The sequence below is a fragment of the Pituophis catenifer genome, unplaced genomic scaffold (assembly GCF_029215685.1).
Source record: "Pituophis catenifer annectens isolate HBS135680 unplaced genomic scaffold, rPitCat1.0.hap2 SCAF_4, whole genome shotgun sequence".
In the NCBI taxonomy this organism is placed as follows: domain Eukaryota; kingdom Metazoa; phylum Chordata; class Lepidosauria; order Squamata; family Colubridae; genus Pituophis; species Pituophis catenifer.
Window position 1 is genome coordinate 39313828 of NW_027256884.1, and position 12526 is coordinate 39326353.

A 12526-nucleotide genomic window follows, 5' to 3' on the forward strand; every position below is an offset into this window, starting at 1 on the left:
AAATTATGGTGACTTGCATTCTACGTGGTTCTAGTAATCTCAGTCTCAATAGGGAGCACAGACTAAAAAAATTTTCCTACCAAAATCAATGCTTGATTTCATTCAGAAACTAGATTTTTTTGCACATGATGGAAAGCCAAGTTGGAACATTTTTTTAAAAAAAAATTCTGGTTTTCTTTCATTGTTCAAAAGATTTAACAAAAGCTGAAAACGTTTGACAGAATATTTTGTTCATATAGTACTTAATCAACATATAAAATTTAAGCCCATCCCAATACAACATGAGCAACAAGAAGATAACACATTCCAATGGTACAGGATATGACAGTCATGGGGAATCCCAACCTAAAAATTAAGAAAAAAGAAAGAAAAAAGGGAGTCAGTATTTTCTTGTTAACATTCTCATTGAAATTTAGCTATAATTAACAAGTACAATAACAAAGCAATGCCAAGTTAGCGTTGTAATTGATTGATGTGTTACAATTTTATAGACATAATTTACAAATGTATGTGCCTGTATAATACATCAGACAAAGGAAGACAAATTATCATTATAAAATCCTGCTGAAAATACTAGATTAGAAATTAGTTTCAACCATGTATTAAAATGAGACTTAATTGTAATGATTTTTGATGGATTATGCCAATACATTGAGTAACAGTTATTTCAATTTTATTTAAATATCTAAAGTTTCATTCCCCAAGGGCATAAAGGAAGGATATAGTTTGCAGAATGAAGGTGGAAGAAAAAAAACTACTTTGCAGGCTATTTTCAGCCATTAACTGGAAATCAGAGAGTAAAATTGAAGCCAGATATACCAAAGCATGTCTAAAAATACTTAACTCCTCTAGAATAGAGTACGTTACAACCTATTCTAAGTCTTCTATATTACTTACTACCAACTTGGTAGTGGTATCTGAATATGCTTCTACAGTGTTGGCCATAACAATTGAGAGTCTAGGATTTGCCAGCAAAGGACTGTTGGAAGAAATATCCTTCTGGGTTCAGTTCCAAGTGGGGAAAAAGACACTGGAAACATAGAGACTGCTTGGAAAGATGGTTTAATGGTGGACAGGAATCACATGGCTTGAGTTCCTGAACAGAAAAGGCGATCACATGCTTCAAGGTGTTGGATGAAGAACCAAAGAAAAGGGCCAAGATGCTGAGAGTGCCTGAGTTTATACCCTCTGTTGGCCCCACCTTAGTGTTTCCTGTTCCTGTATAAAATATGTATCCTGATTGGTTGTCAAACTCCCATGGGGCAAGGTCTTAGCTAACTTTGTAGGTTGTCTCTCAAGCTTGCTTGAGCCTTGCCATGTGATGAGTTTCTGCTGCTAGTGAGTTTCTGTTGCTAGATGGGTCCTATTGCATTGCAGATGATGGCCCATTGACAAAGGTGGCGGGAATTAGTTTCTGCCTCTGGCCCATTGACAAAGGGGGGGCAAGAAGCTGCGGGAGCTGCTTTGTCTTTAACACGTGTTTCTCCATTTCTCATCCAGGGAAATATAATATTCTGCCTTTTTAATATTTCCTAAAATATTTCATTCTTTTAGGAGAGGGATGGGTGCTAACTTCCTACAGAACCAAATCAGAATAATCATGGCATACTCTCACAAACCCCACATTATTGACTTAATGTTTCTCAGTAACATTGTTCTCTACCATATGGCAAATTTTGTATGATGCTCCTTTGCAGTATAAACTAAGACAGTAAAAGCAAGTGTCTGCTCTAAATTTAGTAGCTCAGAAGTTAAATAACACATCAGAATGGAGTTCTCTCCCTAAATGATCAGGAGAGTGCACCACAACAGCTGTTTATGTGTCCTGTTTTCCTTAAAGTGCTGCAGTTTTATCATGGCAGCCAACCCGCAGGGAATTTTCGAATATTTGCAGCTTCTGATTTTTGGTGGCCTTTTGCTCACAGGCCACCAAACTCTCATCATGCCAAACCTTTAACCTTAAAATATTTCGTTTCAACTCCTGTCATGGCCTTCCTTCTGGCCACAAGAGGTTAGTTAGTCTCTTCATTCATCACATATTCTAACCCCCAGACATATCCTGTACCTGATCTTTGTTAGAAATGTTCAAATCACCGCCTAATTATAGACAAGACTCTTTTAACTCCTGGATGTTGAGCATTTTGTCTCTGCTCTCAGTTTGTTATGTAGAAAACTACATTAAAAACCTTGCCATATTTTTTTTAAAAAAAGGTGAATGACACCACTTACATTTATCCACCTATTTTCTTAATAAGAAAAATAAAAGAAACCTTAGGAGATTAGTTTCCTTATTAAAACCTATCTGTATGTTCTACTACTTTAAACAAAGCAATTATCCAAGTAACTTTTAAAGCCTCTTTGGACAGTTGTTCCAATACAGCAGAGCTGGAAGCATGGACCAGATGAGTATATATTACATTTCTACTAATTTAATTGAAATTCAGAAGCTCAAACGTTTTAAAATTAAAAAGCTAATTTGTTTTTTAAAAGCCAGGGAAAGAAATTCAAATACTTTCGTATAGGAAAGCAGCACTTTCTAAAATGTATTTGCAGTTAGCAAATGCACCTAGCAGAAAAATGTCCTAGTTACATATATTACGGTTGGGAGCATTAGCGATGTGTTATTCATGTATCTAGAGGTAAATCTGGGATCAAGGGTCTGGGGTCTCCTCTGGAATTCTTAGATTAGCCTTTCATCTGATTTTACTCAAAACATATTTATCATCACTTTCTTCAGCTCTGCAATAAAATAGTAGATAAATAATAAATAAGTGGGCTTTTGTTTATACCATAGGCTGGAATCTCAGCATCGTTTAGCCTTTGTCTATAAACAGACATAGGACCCAAAGCTATTAAAGTTATTTTGAATCACGAGGCAGAATATCCCACAAGTTCTTTTCCCTTCCTCCTTTTGCAGTAAAGATTCAATAATATTATAAAATAAGCAACCATTTTATATGCATACATAACACCTCAAATCTGTTGTCTGAGGCAGACGTCCTTTTTACCTAATGATAGTATATATTTGCAGGCAATGATCAGACAAGACATTAGTCAGTATTCCATTCCTTCTAAAGACTGGGTATTTTTAGATCTAGCTGTTTTCCAAAGCATTGACATCAACTCCCAGAATTTTTGATCATGTGCCTGCTAGTTGGAAAAGTTGGATGTTGAAATTGAGACATCTGAAAATTTCCAGGTTAAGAAGCACTGATGTAGTTTATTGCTGCCAAATTCACAGCAGCCTTCCATAGATACAAACAGGGAACTTTTTCTGGTACTTAACTGAAAAAAAGGATTGAAACTGAGCCTTTACATTGTGCTCTGATCCCTTCATCATGCTGTATGTGTGTACAGCCTAAACGTGACAAGCTGCTGCAACTGTGTTTTTGAGTTAAGTATCATCTTACATATATAACTCTTCACAATTCAGTTGGTCTCCTAAAAACAGTCTGAAATAGCATTTCTTCAATTACTTTTAATTATCTCATAGGTCACCTAAATGATAAGGGGAGAAAAGACGATACAATCTCAGTCTATTGCTATTGCATCTGCTGTTCCTCTGGCTTCATGGATTTTTCTAATGATTTATAAGCAGTTGACAAAAGGGGCTTTTCAATCTAATGAACTTTGAAGAGTCTCCACCACCAAGTAGATTTTTTTACTCATCTGTCTTTGAGTCAGCTGAAAACAATAACATCATGAAATTGTTTGACCATTGGTTAGGTTAGGTTAGGTTAGGTTAGGTTAGGTTAGGTTAGGTTAGGTTAGGTTAGGTTAGGTTAGGTTAGGTTAGGTTAGGCTACAGGAAGTAAAGGACCCTGCATGTATTTGAGTCTACATCTCAAAGAGAATGCCAATCCATGCTCATTTTTTCTCATCCATTGCAGAACCTAAGTCAAGCCTTTGTCCTAATAACAATTGGGGCAGGTGTGGAATTTAAATATAAATTCACATTTAACTGATAGGTGGAAATGGTAACAAAAAGAAGCAAATAAATCACTTTACACAGAGGACAAGCATTGGATCGTGAGAACTGTCTTCTTGAATCCCCTAAAGAACACATTCATTTACACCATTACATCTGTTTGTTTGCATCAACATATGTTCACTTCACAGAAGGTTATGGCAATGTGTTAACAATCATATTAAATAAATTATTCTAAAATTAAATCTCCCAAACTCATTTCCTCATCATAGTTATATGCATTCATAACTTCATGGACTTTAGAAAAATAATAAAAATAGTCTCTTTTAGATGGCATTGAATGAAAATCTCAATGGCTCAAACAGCTGTTTATGAGGAGTATTTAATCATTGTATTCATTATTATTTGCTTGTACGAATTGTTTTTATATGTGTTTTAGTCTTGTATATTGCGAGCTGTCTAGAATTTCTGGGATCCCCACCATACAAATGCAGGCAAAAAAGTAAAAAATTCAACTGTATCAGTCTGCAGTCACCCATGGCTCTCTAACAATCTGTCGTGTGCAACCTTTAAACATTAAGTGGACTCTGAGTTCAGAAATGATAACATGGATTCTAATATGGATTCGTCGGGCCCTAAAAACCTATTTATTCCAACAAGCTGGGCTGGCTTGACCAAATTTTTTTTTTTAATTTTTAAATTGATTTTAAATTGGAAATGGTTTTAATTCGGCCAAAACATTTAATTATTTTAAATAGTTTTTTAGATTCACCATGTTTGTATATATGTCTTGTTTTTACCTTGGCTGTGCACCGCCCTGAGTCCTATTTTGGAGAAGGGCGGTATAAAAATTTAATTAAATAAATAAATAAATAATAAATAATAATTTTTTCATAGGAAATCGGAGCCCCTACTAAACTAGCAAGAAAAAGGAGAAAGGCAGAAACTTTAAAAGAACTCTAGGTAGGAAAAAAGAATAGAGATGGATGTAAGGACTGAATTGTCCAACACAAGATTGCCTCAGCTTGCCTTCGGAAGTTGCATGAGCTTCATCACTGGAGGCTTTCAAGAAGAGGCTGGACTGCCATCTGTCAGAAATGGTGTGAGGGTCCCCTGCTTGAGGAGTTGAACTAGATGACCTACAAGGTCCCTTCCAACTTGTCAATCTGTTAAATCTGTTAAATCCTGGGTGAAGCAGGGAGAGGCCTGAAGACCTATGAAACAATAAATGATCTGCCATGCGGCAAACCTGTCCTCCACAGAAAGTTTCCATGGAGGGTTGAAGAGAAAGAAGCCACCAAGAGAGAACTAGAATGCTAACAAACATCAGTGAACTGGGAAAAATAATTGCAGCCAGGCACAAACACTTCTCACCTCATTTCCCTCATGCATTCATACATTCACTCACAACTTTATTCACAAGCATTCAAGCTATTGTTGCTACTGCCTGGATAATTGAGCCAGACCCTGGTATTTTCAAGGATATGCTAATGTCCAGAAACAGCCTCACCCTACCCAGGCTCTCTATTGACAAAAGTAAATGCTAGGACAGAGTGGGGAGATGTATGAAGAAGGTACATGATAAGCAAGTCACAGACAGGGAAGTAGACTAGAGGCAATATCTGGAGACTTGCAGCTGTTAAAAGCAAGCAAGAGGACTATCATTAAACTGCCAGTGAGTCACTTATCCTGGTGGAAGACCTGCTTGGAGCTTTGCCAAGAGGTTGGTAGCAACTATAAAATCAACCACACTGAAGCAGCTCTTCATCCCAACAACTATAAGAACCTTTGGAAGGAGGCAAAGGTTGTATGCTATTTTACAGACTTATCATTATTATTAAAGACTTATTTACATGACATCACCTTGCAAGTCCCAGAAGTGTGGAGGCAAATACACACTAAGTATGTGATGCAATAAAGCATTGTGCACAGATTTGCTACGATGTGTGGTGTGTCCTGTGAAAGCAAAGAACTCTCATATCCCACACTCATCTCTAAATGGGAAGTAGGGATAAAACCAGGGATGAAATACTACCAGTTCGGGCTGATTCACCCATACCAGTAGTAAAAAATGCTACTGGTTCGCCAAACTGGTAGTAAAAAATATTTTTAAAAAAGTTCCGACGATCAGCTGAGGGACACACGATCGTCAGAACTTTTTTTTTTTTTACTTTTTTAGCATTTTTTTACTACCGGTTCTCTGGAACTGGTAGTTAAAAATGTTTTTAAAAGTTTTTTTTTAAAAGTTCCGACGATCACGAGTCACTCAGCTGATCATCGGAACTTTTTTTTTTTACTTTTTAGGCATTTTTTAACTACCAGTTCGGATGAATAGGTAGTAAAAAATGCTTTTAAAAAGTAAAAAGAAAAGGCTCCGACGATCACAGCTGTGCCGCGCGATCGTAAGAGCTTTTTTTTTTTACTTTTTTAAAGCATTTTTTTACTACCTATTCGCCTGAGCCAGTAGTAAAAGGCTTTTGAAAGGTTAAAAAAAAAGGTTCTGATGATCGTGCAGCCCAGTTGTGATCGTCGGTGTTTGCATTTGGTGCACATTGCGCATGCACGGCACGCATTTGGCACATGGGGCACATGCGCGGCCAGTGAACCGGTAGTAAACTGGTTCAGATTTCACCACTGGATAAAACACAAGTATAACATTAGTCCTATTTAGTCAAAACTGGAGACTACACACATAACATGGTACACTTCAGTGGTGGGTTGCAATCGGTTCACTCCGGTTCAAGCGAACCAGTAGCAGCAGCAGCGGGAGGCTCCATCCACCCGCCTGGACGTCATCAAATATGCTATGCACATGCGCAGAAAACCGGTAGCAAAGGTAAGTGAAACCCATCACTGGTACACTTCACCAAGATATTTTATTTTAGTATTAGAGAAGTAATTTGTTTTATAATGCCTCAGTAGCTGCTCCTAACTCAGGCTACAATAAAAGAACACTGCCTAGAATCAAAGCTAAAGGATTGTGCTGCTTTGTTTGCTGACACAAGTAGTCTTTCATAGGCTCTGTCTTAAATCAAAATCCTAAACACTCACAAATCCCAGTGGCATTTCCCCTTCAAAATCAGGAAAACTGCCCCTCCCATTGTGAAAGCACACAATTATTACATCTTCTTTTTAACACATGCATAAGAACATACACGCTTCCTTTCTCTCAAATCCTTTCCCCTCTTCTCTGTTCCACCCAGTAACTGCTGATCTATTTCCCTTGATTAGTTTCTTCTGCCTTGGCTTTGGAAATCCTCATGAATGAATATATGTGTCCCAGGATAAAGTTGCAGGATCCAATCTGGGTCGGTCAGTGGGACCAGAAGTTTAGTCTTCCGAGCTTTCGGACTTTGTAAATCCTCCCTACCCCAACTTCTCCCAAATCTTATCCTCCCCACTTCCTTGCAACACTCTTCACCACTCACCATCTCCCCCGTCTGTTCCTCAATTTTCCACCCATTAGCTTTCTTTCTCAGTGTTTTTTGAAGGCTTCCTCTGCTGACTTTTCTGTTCCCTACCCAAATCACCCAACCTGCAATTAAACAGCTTCCCAGATTTGGATTTCTTTGTTTTCAGATTTAACTAGAGGGCTTGGCTGCAAAGCAGAAAAGACTCTGAGAAAAGACTCTGAGCAAGGAGTGGCTGCTGTAAGTATTCACTATGTCAACTGTTTTTACATTATGAAGGGGGATATGTAACAAGATGAGTTTAGTTCCAGTTTAAAAGGTGTTAATTCCCCAACACCGCCCATTTTATTAATTATATAATCTTTTAATAAAGCATCAAAAATACACATCTCCGAAATCTTCATCTAAAGCATATATACAAACATGCTTTCAGACCCTCATTTTCTTCCATGTTAGAAGATCCTGCATTCCCTCTAATTCTGTGTGATACCATATATTGCTAAAGCTTCTGGGAAATCCTTCTGATGTAACATGAAAATAGCTATGAATTTCCTATATTTGCATAAAGATGCCCGTGCCCTTACTTTTTAGCTACCATATTAGTTAGCTAGGAATTGAAATTACAGGATGAAACCTATAATCCTGTTTTGTTCTGAATGCTAAAATTACAAGAATCACTTCTTGTTTTTCTTCCCCTTGAACCTCTGCCCACTTTCTTCATGCAGCTGCTCTCAATTAAAAATTCTTAAACTAGTAGGAAATGGTGGGAATAGTTCTCAAGGCAAACAAATTAAAAGCTTGGTTAATTTATTTTTGTATGAAATCTGGACCTCCCCCGCCCCTCTCTGCCACCAACAAAATGTGCACTAAACATTTTCTTTGACCTTCTAGAGAAAGCACAATAAGGATCTCCCTTGGCAGCCATTGACCTTGGGGCAGGATAGCTTCATGGGTTCTGCTGATGAAAAAGCCTTTTTTGTCGGGTGCCAGAACTTGGCATTTCAAGGTGACAATGTTTGAAAGGCCTTGTTTCATTAGATATTTCTGTTACTTGAGCGATCTGGCAATCTCATTTCACCCCATATCTCCATGCTTTTCTCCTGCTCCAAGGCCATGATTTACACCGCCATTTCCTATACCACAATACACTTGAATCTTTCACACAGAATGGCAGATTAGAGACACCTTTTGCTTAGCAACTTGTTCAATCGCCACAGGAAGAAATGGATTCCACTAAGGGTCAGTGGGCAGGGAAAGCACAAATCCTAACCCCAACCCTTTAAAAATGCCATGGGTTCCTAGCAGTGGTGGGTTTCAAAAATTTTTACTATCGGTTCTGTGGGCATGGCTTGGTGGGCGTGGCATGGTTTGGTGGGCGTGGCATGGTGGGCATGGCAGGGGAAGGATACTGTAAAATCTCCATTTCCTCCGCAATCCAGGGGAAGGTTCCTGCAAAATTTCCATTTTCTCCTGATCAGCTGGGACTTGGGAGGCAGAGAATAAATGGGGGTGGGGCCAGTCAGAATTTTTACTACCAGTTCTCCAAACTACTCAAAATTTCCGCTACCAGTTCTCCAGAACTGGTCAGAACCTGCTGAAACCCACTTCTGGTTCCTAGGTTCTAATATAGCAAATCAGAAAAGAAGACAATTTGACCATAGGAACAATGCCTTGTTACTTTGTAACAATGTATTCTTCATAGGGCTATCTATGAAACATGCTCAAAAGCGATCAAAGTGCGCGTGGCAAAAACAACAAAACGCTCTTTAAGGATATTTTAGAGACCTTAGAATCATAAATAGAACAATGTTTTTGAATTTTGACAATTTGGCTTGCCAAATGGCGGTATAAAACAAAACCTAACCAGGGCAATAGAAAATAATGCTAGAGGAGATGCAATTCTATTTCAGTCTTCCAACTTTAGGAAGCTTTGTAAGAATCAAACTGTAATGAAAAGTTAAATATGTTCTATTTAATATGCATAGTTTTTTTTAAAAAAAAAACAGAAAAAAACAGGTACTTCTTGTATAGTGACCACATTTGAGACTGACAACTGTGTTATGAAGCAAAGTGGTCACTAGATGGGAAATCATCTAGTCACGGTCATCAGATGACCGTGACTGTGCTTTCCTTTTTCCTACTCCTCCACCCTTTGAAATGCTAATTAACCCTGGCACTATGTTAGCCAGCTTGCAGCTACTTTCTGTAACTGACAAGACTGGTAGCTTACATACCTCTTGCTTTTGTTTTTCTCCTAATGATTTTACTTCAGTTTCCCTTTTTCTCCACTCCCCCACTCTTTGAAATGCTCTCCAGTCACTGGAATAATTAGCAAGAAGCAAATTAATATTTACATTCAGTGGAAAGCAGACATACTCAGAGATGAGAGCCATGAGCACACTACATTAACAGTCTCGTGAATTTCCCCGCTGCGCATCTGCTTACTCTCTTGTAATTCCTTCCTCTCCAGTCTCTCCACTCAATGAGGGAAGGAGAAAAAAGCAGATCAAGCATAAGAGATTGCCTAGATTGCTTGGGTTCTGTTTTTTCCCTCCTCACAGAGTGGACAAATTGCTTAAACAACCGAGGGGAGAAAAAAAAATACACCAGAATGTTTCCATAGCACTCTCAGGGCTGCTGACACCCCCCACATTCCTTTCAATGTGTTCCCTATTGTTTGCCTTCTTGTTCTGTTGTAATTCTTTCCACTCCAATTTCTTCACTTTGCAAGAGACAAAAAAAGAAAAACAACAGGTTAGGCACAGGATAATATATATTGACTGCAATAGTGTTCATGTGCCTGTGTATTAATGTTTGTATTTACATTCATCAGGAAGGAAGGAACTACAAAAGAGTAAGCAGACACACTGGAGAATGCACATTTAAAAGAATATGCTAATATTCCTTAGGAGGCAAAAAAAAAGTCTTCAGGATGAAATTAGGGTTAGGCAACACTACAAGCCTGCTGCAGTGGTGGGGGGAGAGAGAGAGAGAGAGTGATGCTATGAAGATCATAAACATGGTTCTTGGTTGCAAAGTTACTTGCAGCAAAGAACCACTTTTATCATACAGTTATAACTGCAAATGATCATTATCCAAGACAGTCACTAAACAAGGGCTACCTGTATTTTGCTGTATTAAGAAGATGGTTTCTTAATTCGGCAATATTTTATGCTATCCATTTATGTACATCCATAGACATTACGGACAAGATAGTTCATTCACTAATTCTTAGGACTCTGCTTTGCAATTCAAGACATACAGGCCTCTCAAATTAAAATCGGTTTACAGTAATTGTTTATAAACTATTCAAAAGTTAGACAAAGGATAAAGATATAATACCTTAACATACATGATGCTAAAATTTAAACATAGCATAAGGCAAGGAAGCTGAAGTCTGATGAATTTCACTTCGAGACATAACTTTAAAAGCAAACCAAAACATTGATTATAATATTGGAAACCACAGCTGGTGAATCAAATGATCTTGCTATGAAATTAACATTTGCAGAGCCCATCCAAAGTGAATATATCCAGTAGATATCTGTGAAGTTAAAAATTAAGGCACCGAAAACTGTGATTCCAACATGTTTGCAGAACACAAATTGGGTAGTATAACAAATAATCTGATGGAAGTATATTGTGGATTCTCTGAATTAATTTTACAATATGTTAACTGGAAATTGCACTACTTGGGGAAAAGTCCTAAAATCCACTGGCTGGACACTATAAAGGATGATATCAGGATGACTGTGGCAGATTTGAAGGAGGCAGTGAGAGACAGAGAGGCATGGAGAATGCTGATCCATAGAGCGGCCGAGGGTCAGACATGACTGAATGGTGTACAAGGACAAGATTATGATTAGAGCCATTCTCACTAAATAATTTCAGATAGGTCTAGCACAATGATGGCTAACCTTTTTGCCATCGCATGCCAAAAGTGGGGGGAGTGTGTGTGGGGGGTTATGCGCATGCATGCCCACACCCATAATTCAATGTGCCCCAACCCTCGTGCTCCCCCCGCTTTTGGCACGCGATGGCACGGTGGGCCCAATAGGCCTGTTTTTTGCCCTCCCAAGGCTCCAGAGGCTTTCTTGGAATCTGGGGAGGGCAAAAACGGCCTTCCCCAGCCCCCCCGGAGGCCCTCCAGAGGCTGGAAATGGCCTGTTTCCCAACTTCCAGTGAGCCCGGAAGGTCAGAAAATTAGCTGGCCAGCACGTGCATGTGCGCTGGAGCTGAGCTAGGGCAATGCTCGGGTGCCCACAGATATGGCTCCACATGCCACCTGTGGCACGCGTGCCATAGGTTCGCCATCACGGGTCTAGCATATTCATAGTATATTTGCCTTAATGCAAATGTCGCTCTTCTGAATCAGCCCTGAAATCTTGCCATAATCTCTTTGGAGATTCACTTCCTTAACAAACCAGTAAACAGAATAGAAGATGGTAACAGATGTTCCACATTTTCTTCCTCAGTCAAATCATTGGATTTTTTAAAAATTCTCTTTGTTCTTATGAAACTAAATATTGCTGGAGGAAGAAAATATGAAAAAGAATATCAAGACATAATTCATTCACTGCATATCAACATGACATTCATAGCTTAGATTTTTCATCATACATACACATGGTTTTATCTCTATGGCTTCAAGGATCCTATTGTACTGTACAAAACTTTTGTACAGTAAGTAACTCTCACATTTTGCAAGCAGCATCTAGAATCCTGTTTTTAAAAGGTTGCCACTCCAGCACATCAACACCCAGCATATCTAAAGACAAATCTTCTCACTCTTTTTAAAAAGTTATTATTTTAGAATTGGAGAATTCAGTGGGAAAACCAGATGCCTTAAACAAGTTGTTAAAATATCTCAAAGGTGCTTTTTTCAAAAGGCAACTGAACTTTGTTTTTCCTTGAAGACATTTCGCTTCTCATTCAAGAAGCTTCTTTAGTTGAACAAAAGCACCTTTGGGACAACCATGACCTGGATGACTGAGATTCTCCATAGAATCTTGTTGTGGCCCGCCAGTGGCCTGCACAAATCGTGGCTGATCCCGACGACAAGGAGGCTGGTGTGGTGTCGCGCCAGTAGCCTGCGCAGCCGGCGCTTGCGTCAGACAGTGAGGAGGCTGAAGATGATGTGGTGCCAGAGGCAGAGACTCAGCCAGGGCCTTCAGAACTTCCAGAGGCG

The 12526-nt window shown here is 38.8% G+C and overlaps 1 protein-coding gene across 1 annotated transcript in view; it reads right to left on the reverse strand.

Moving 5' to 3' along the window:
- Positions 1-260: 260 nt before the first annotated feature.
- Positions 261-12526, reverse strand: part of OCA2 (OCA2 melanosomal transmembrane protein) — a 185898-nt gene continuing 173632 nt past the window's right edge. The window contains exon 23 of the mRNA XM_070943323.1: positions 261-345. Coding sequence (XP_070799424.1) covers positions 261-345 — 85 coding nt within the window. The remainder of the gene's footprint in view (positions 346-12526) is intronic.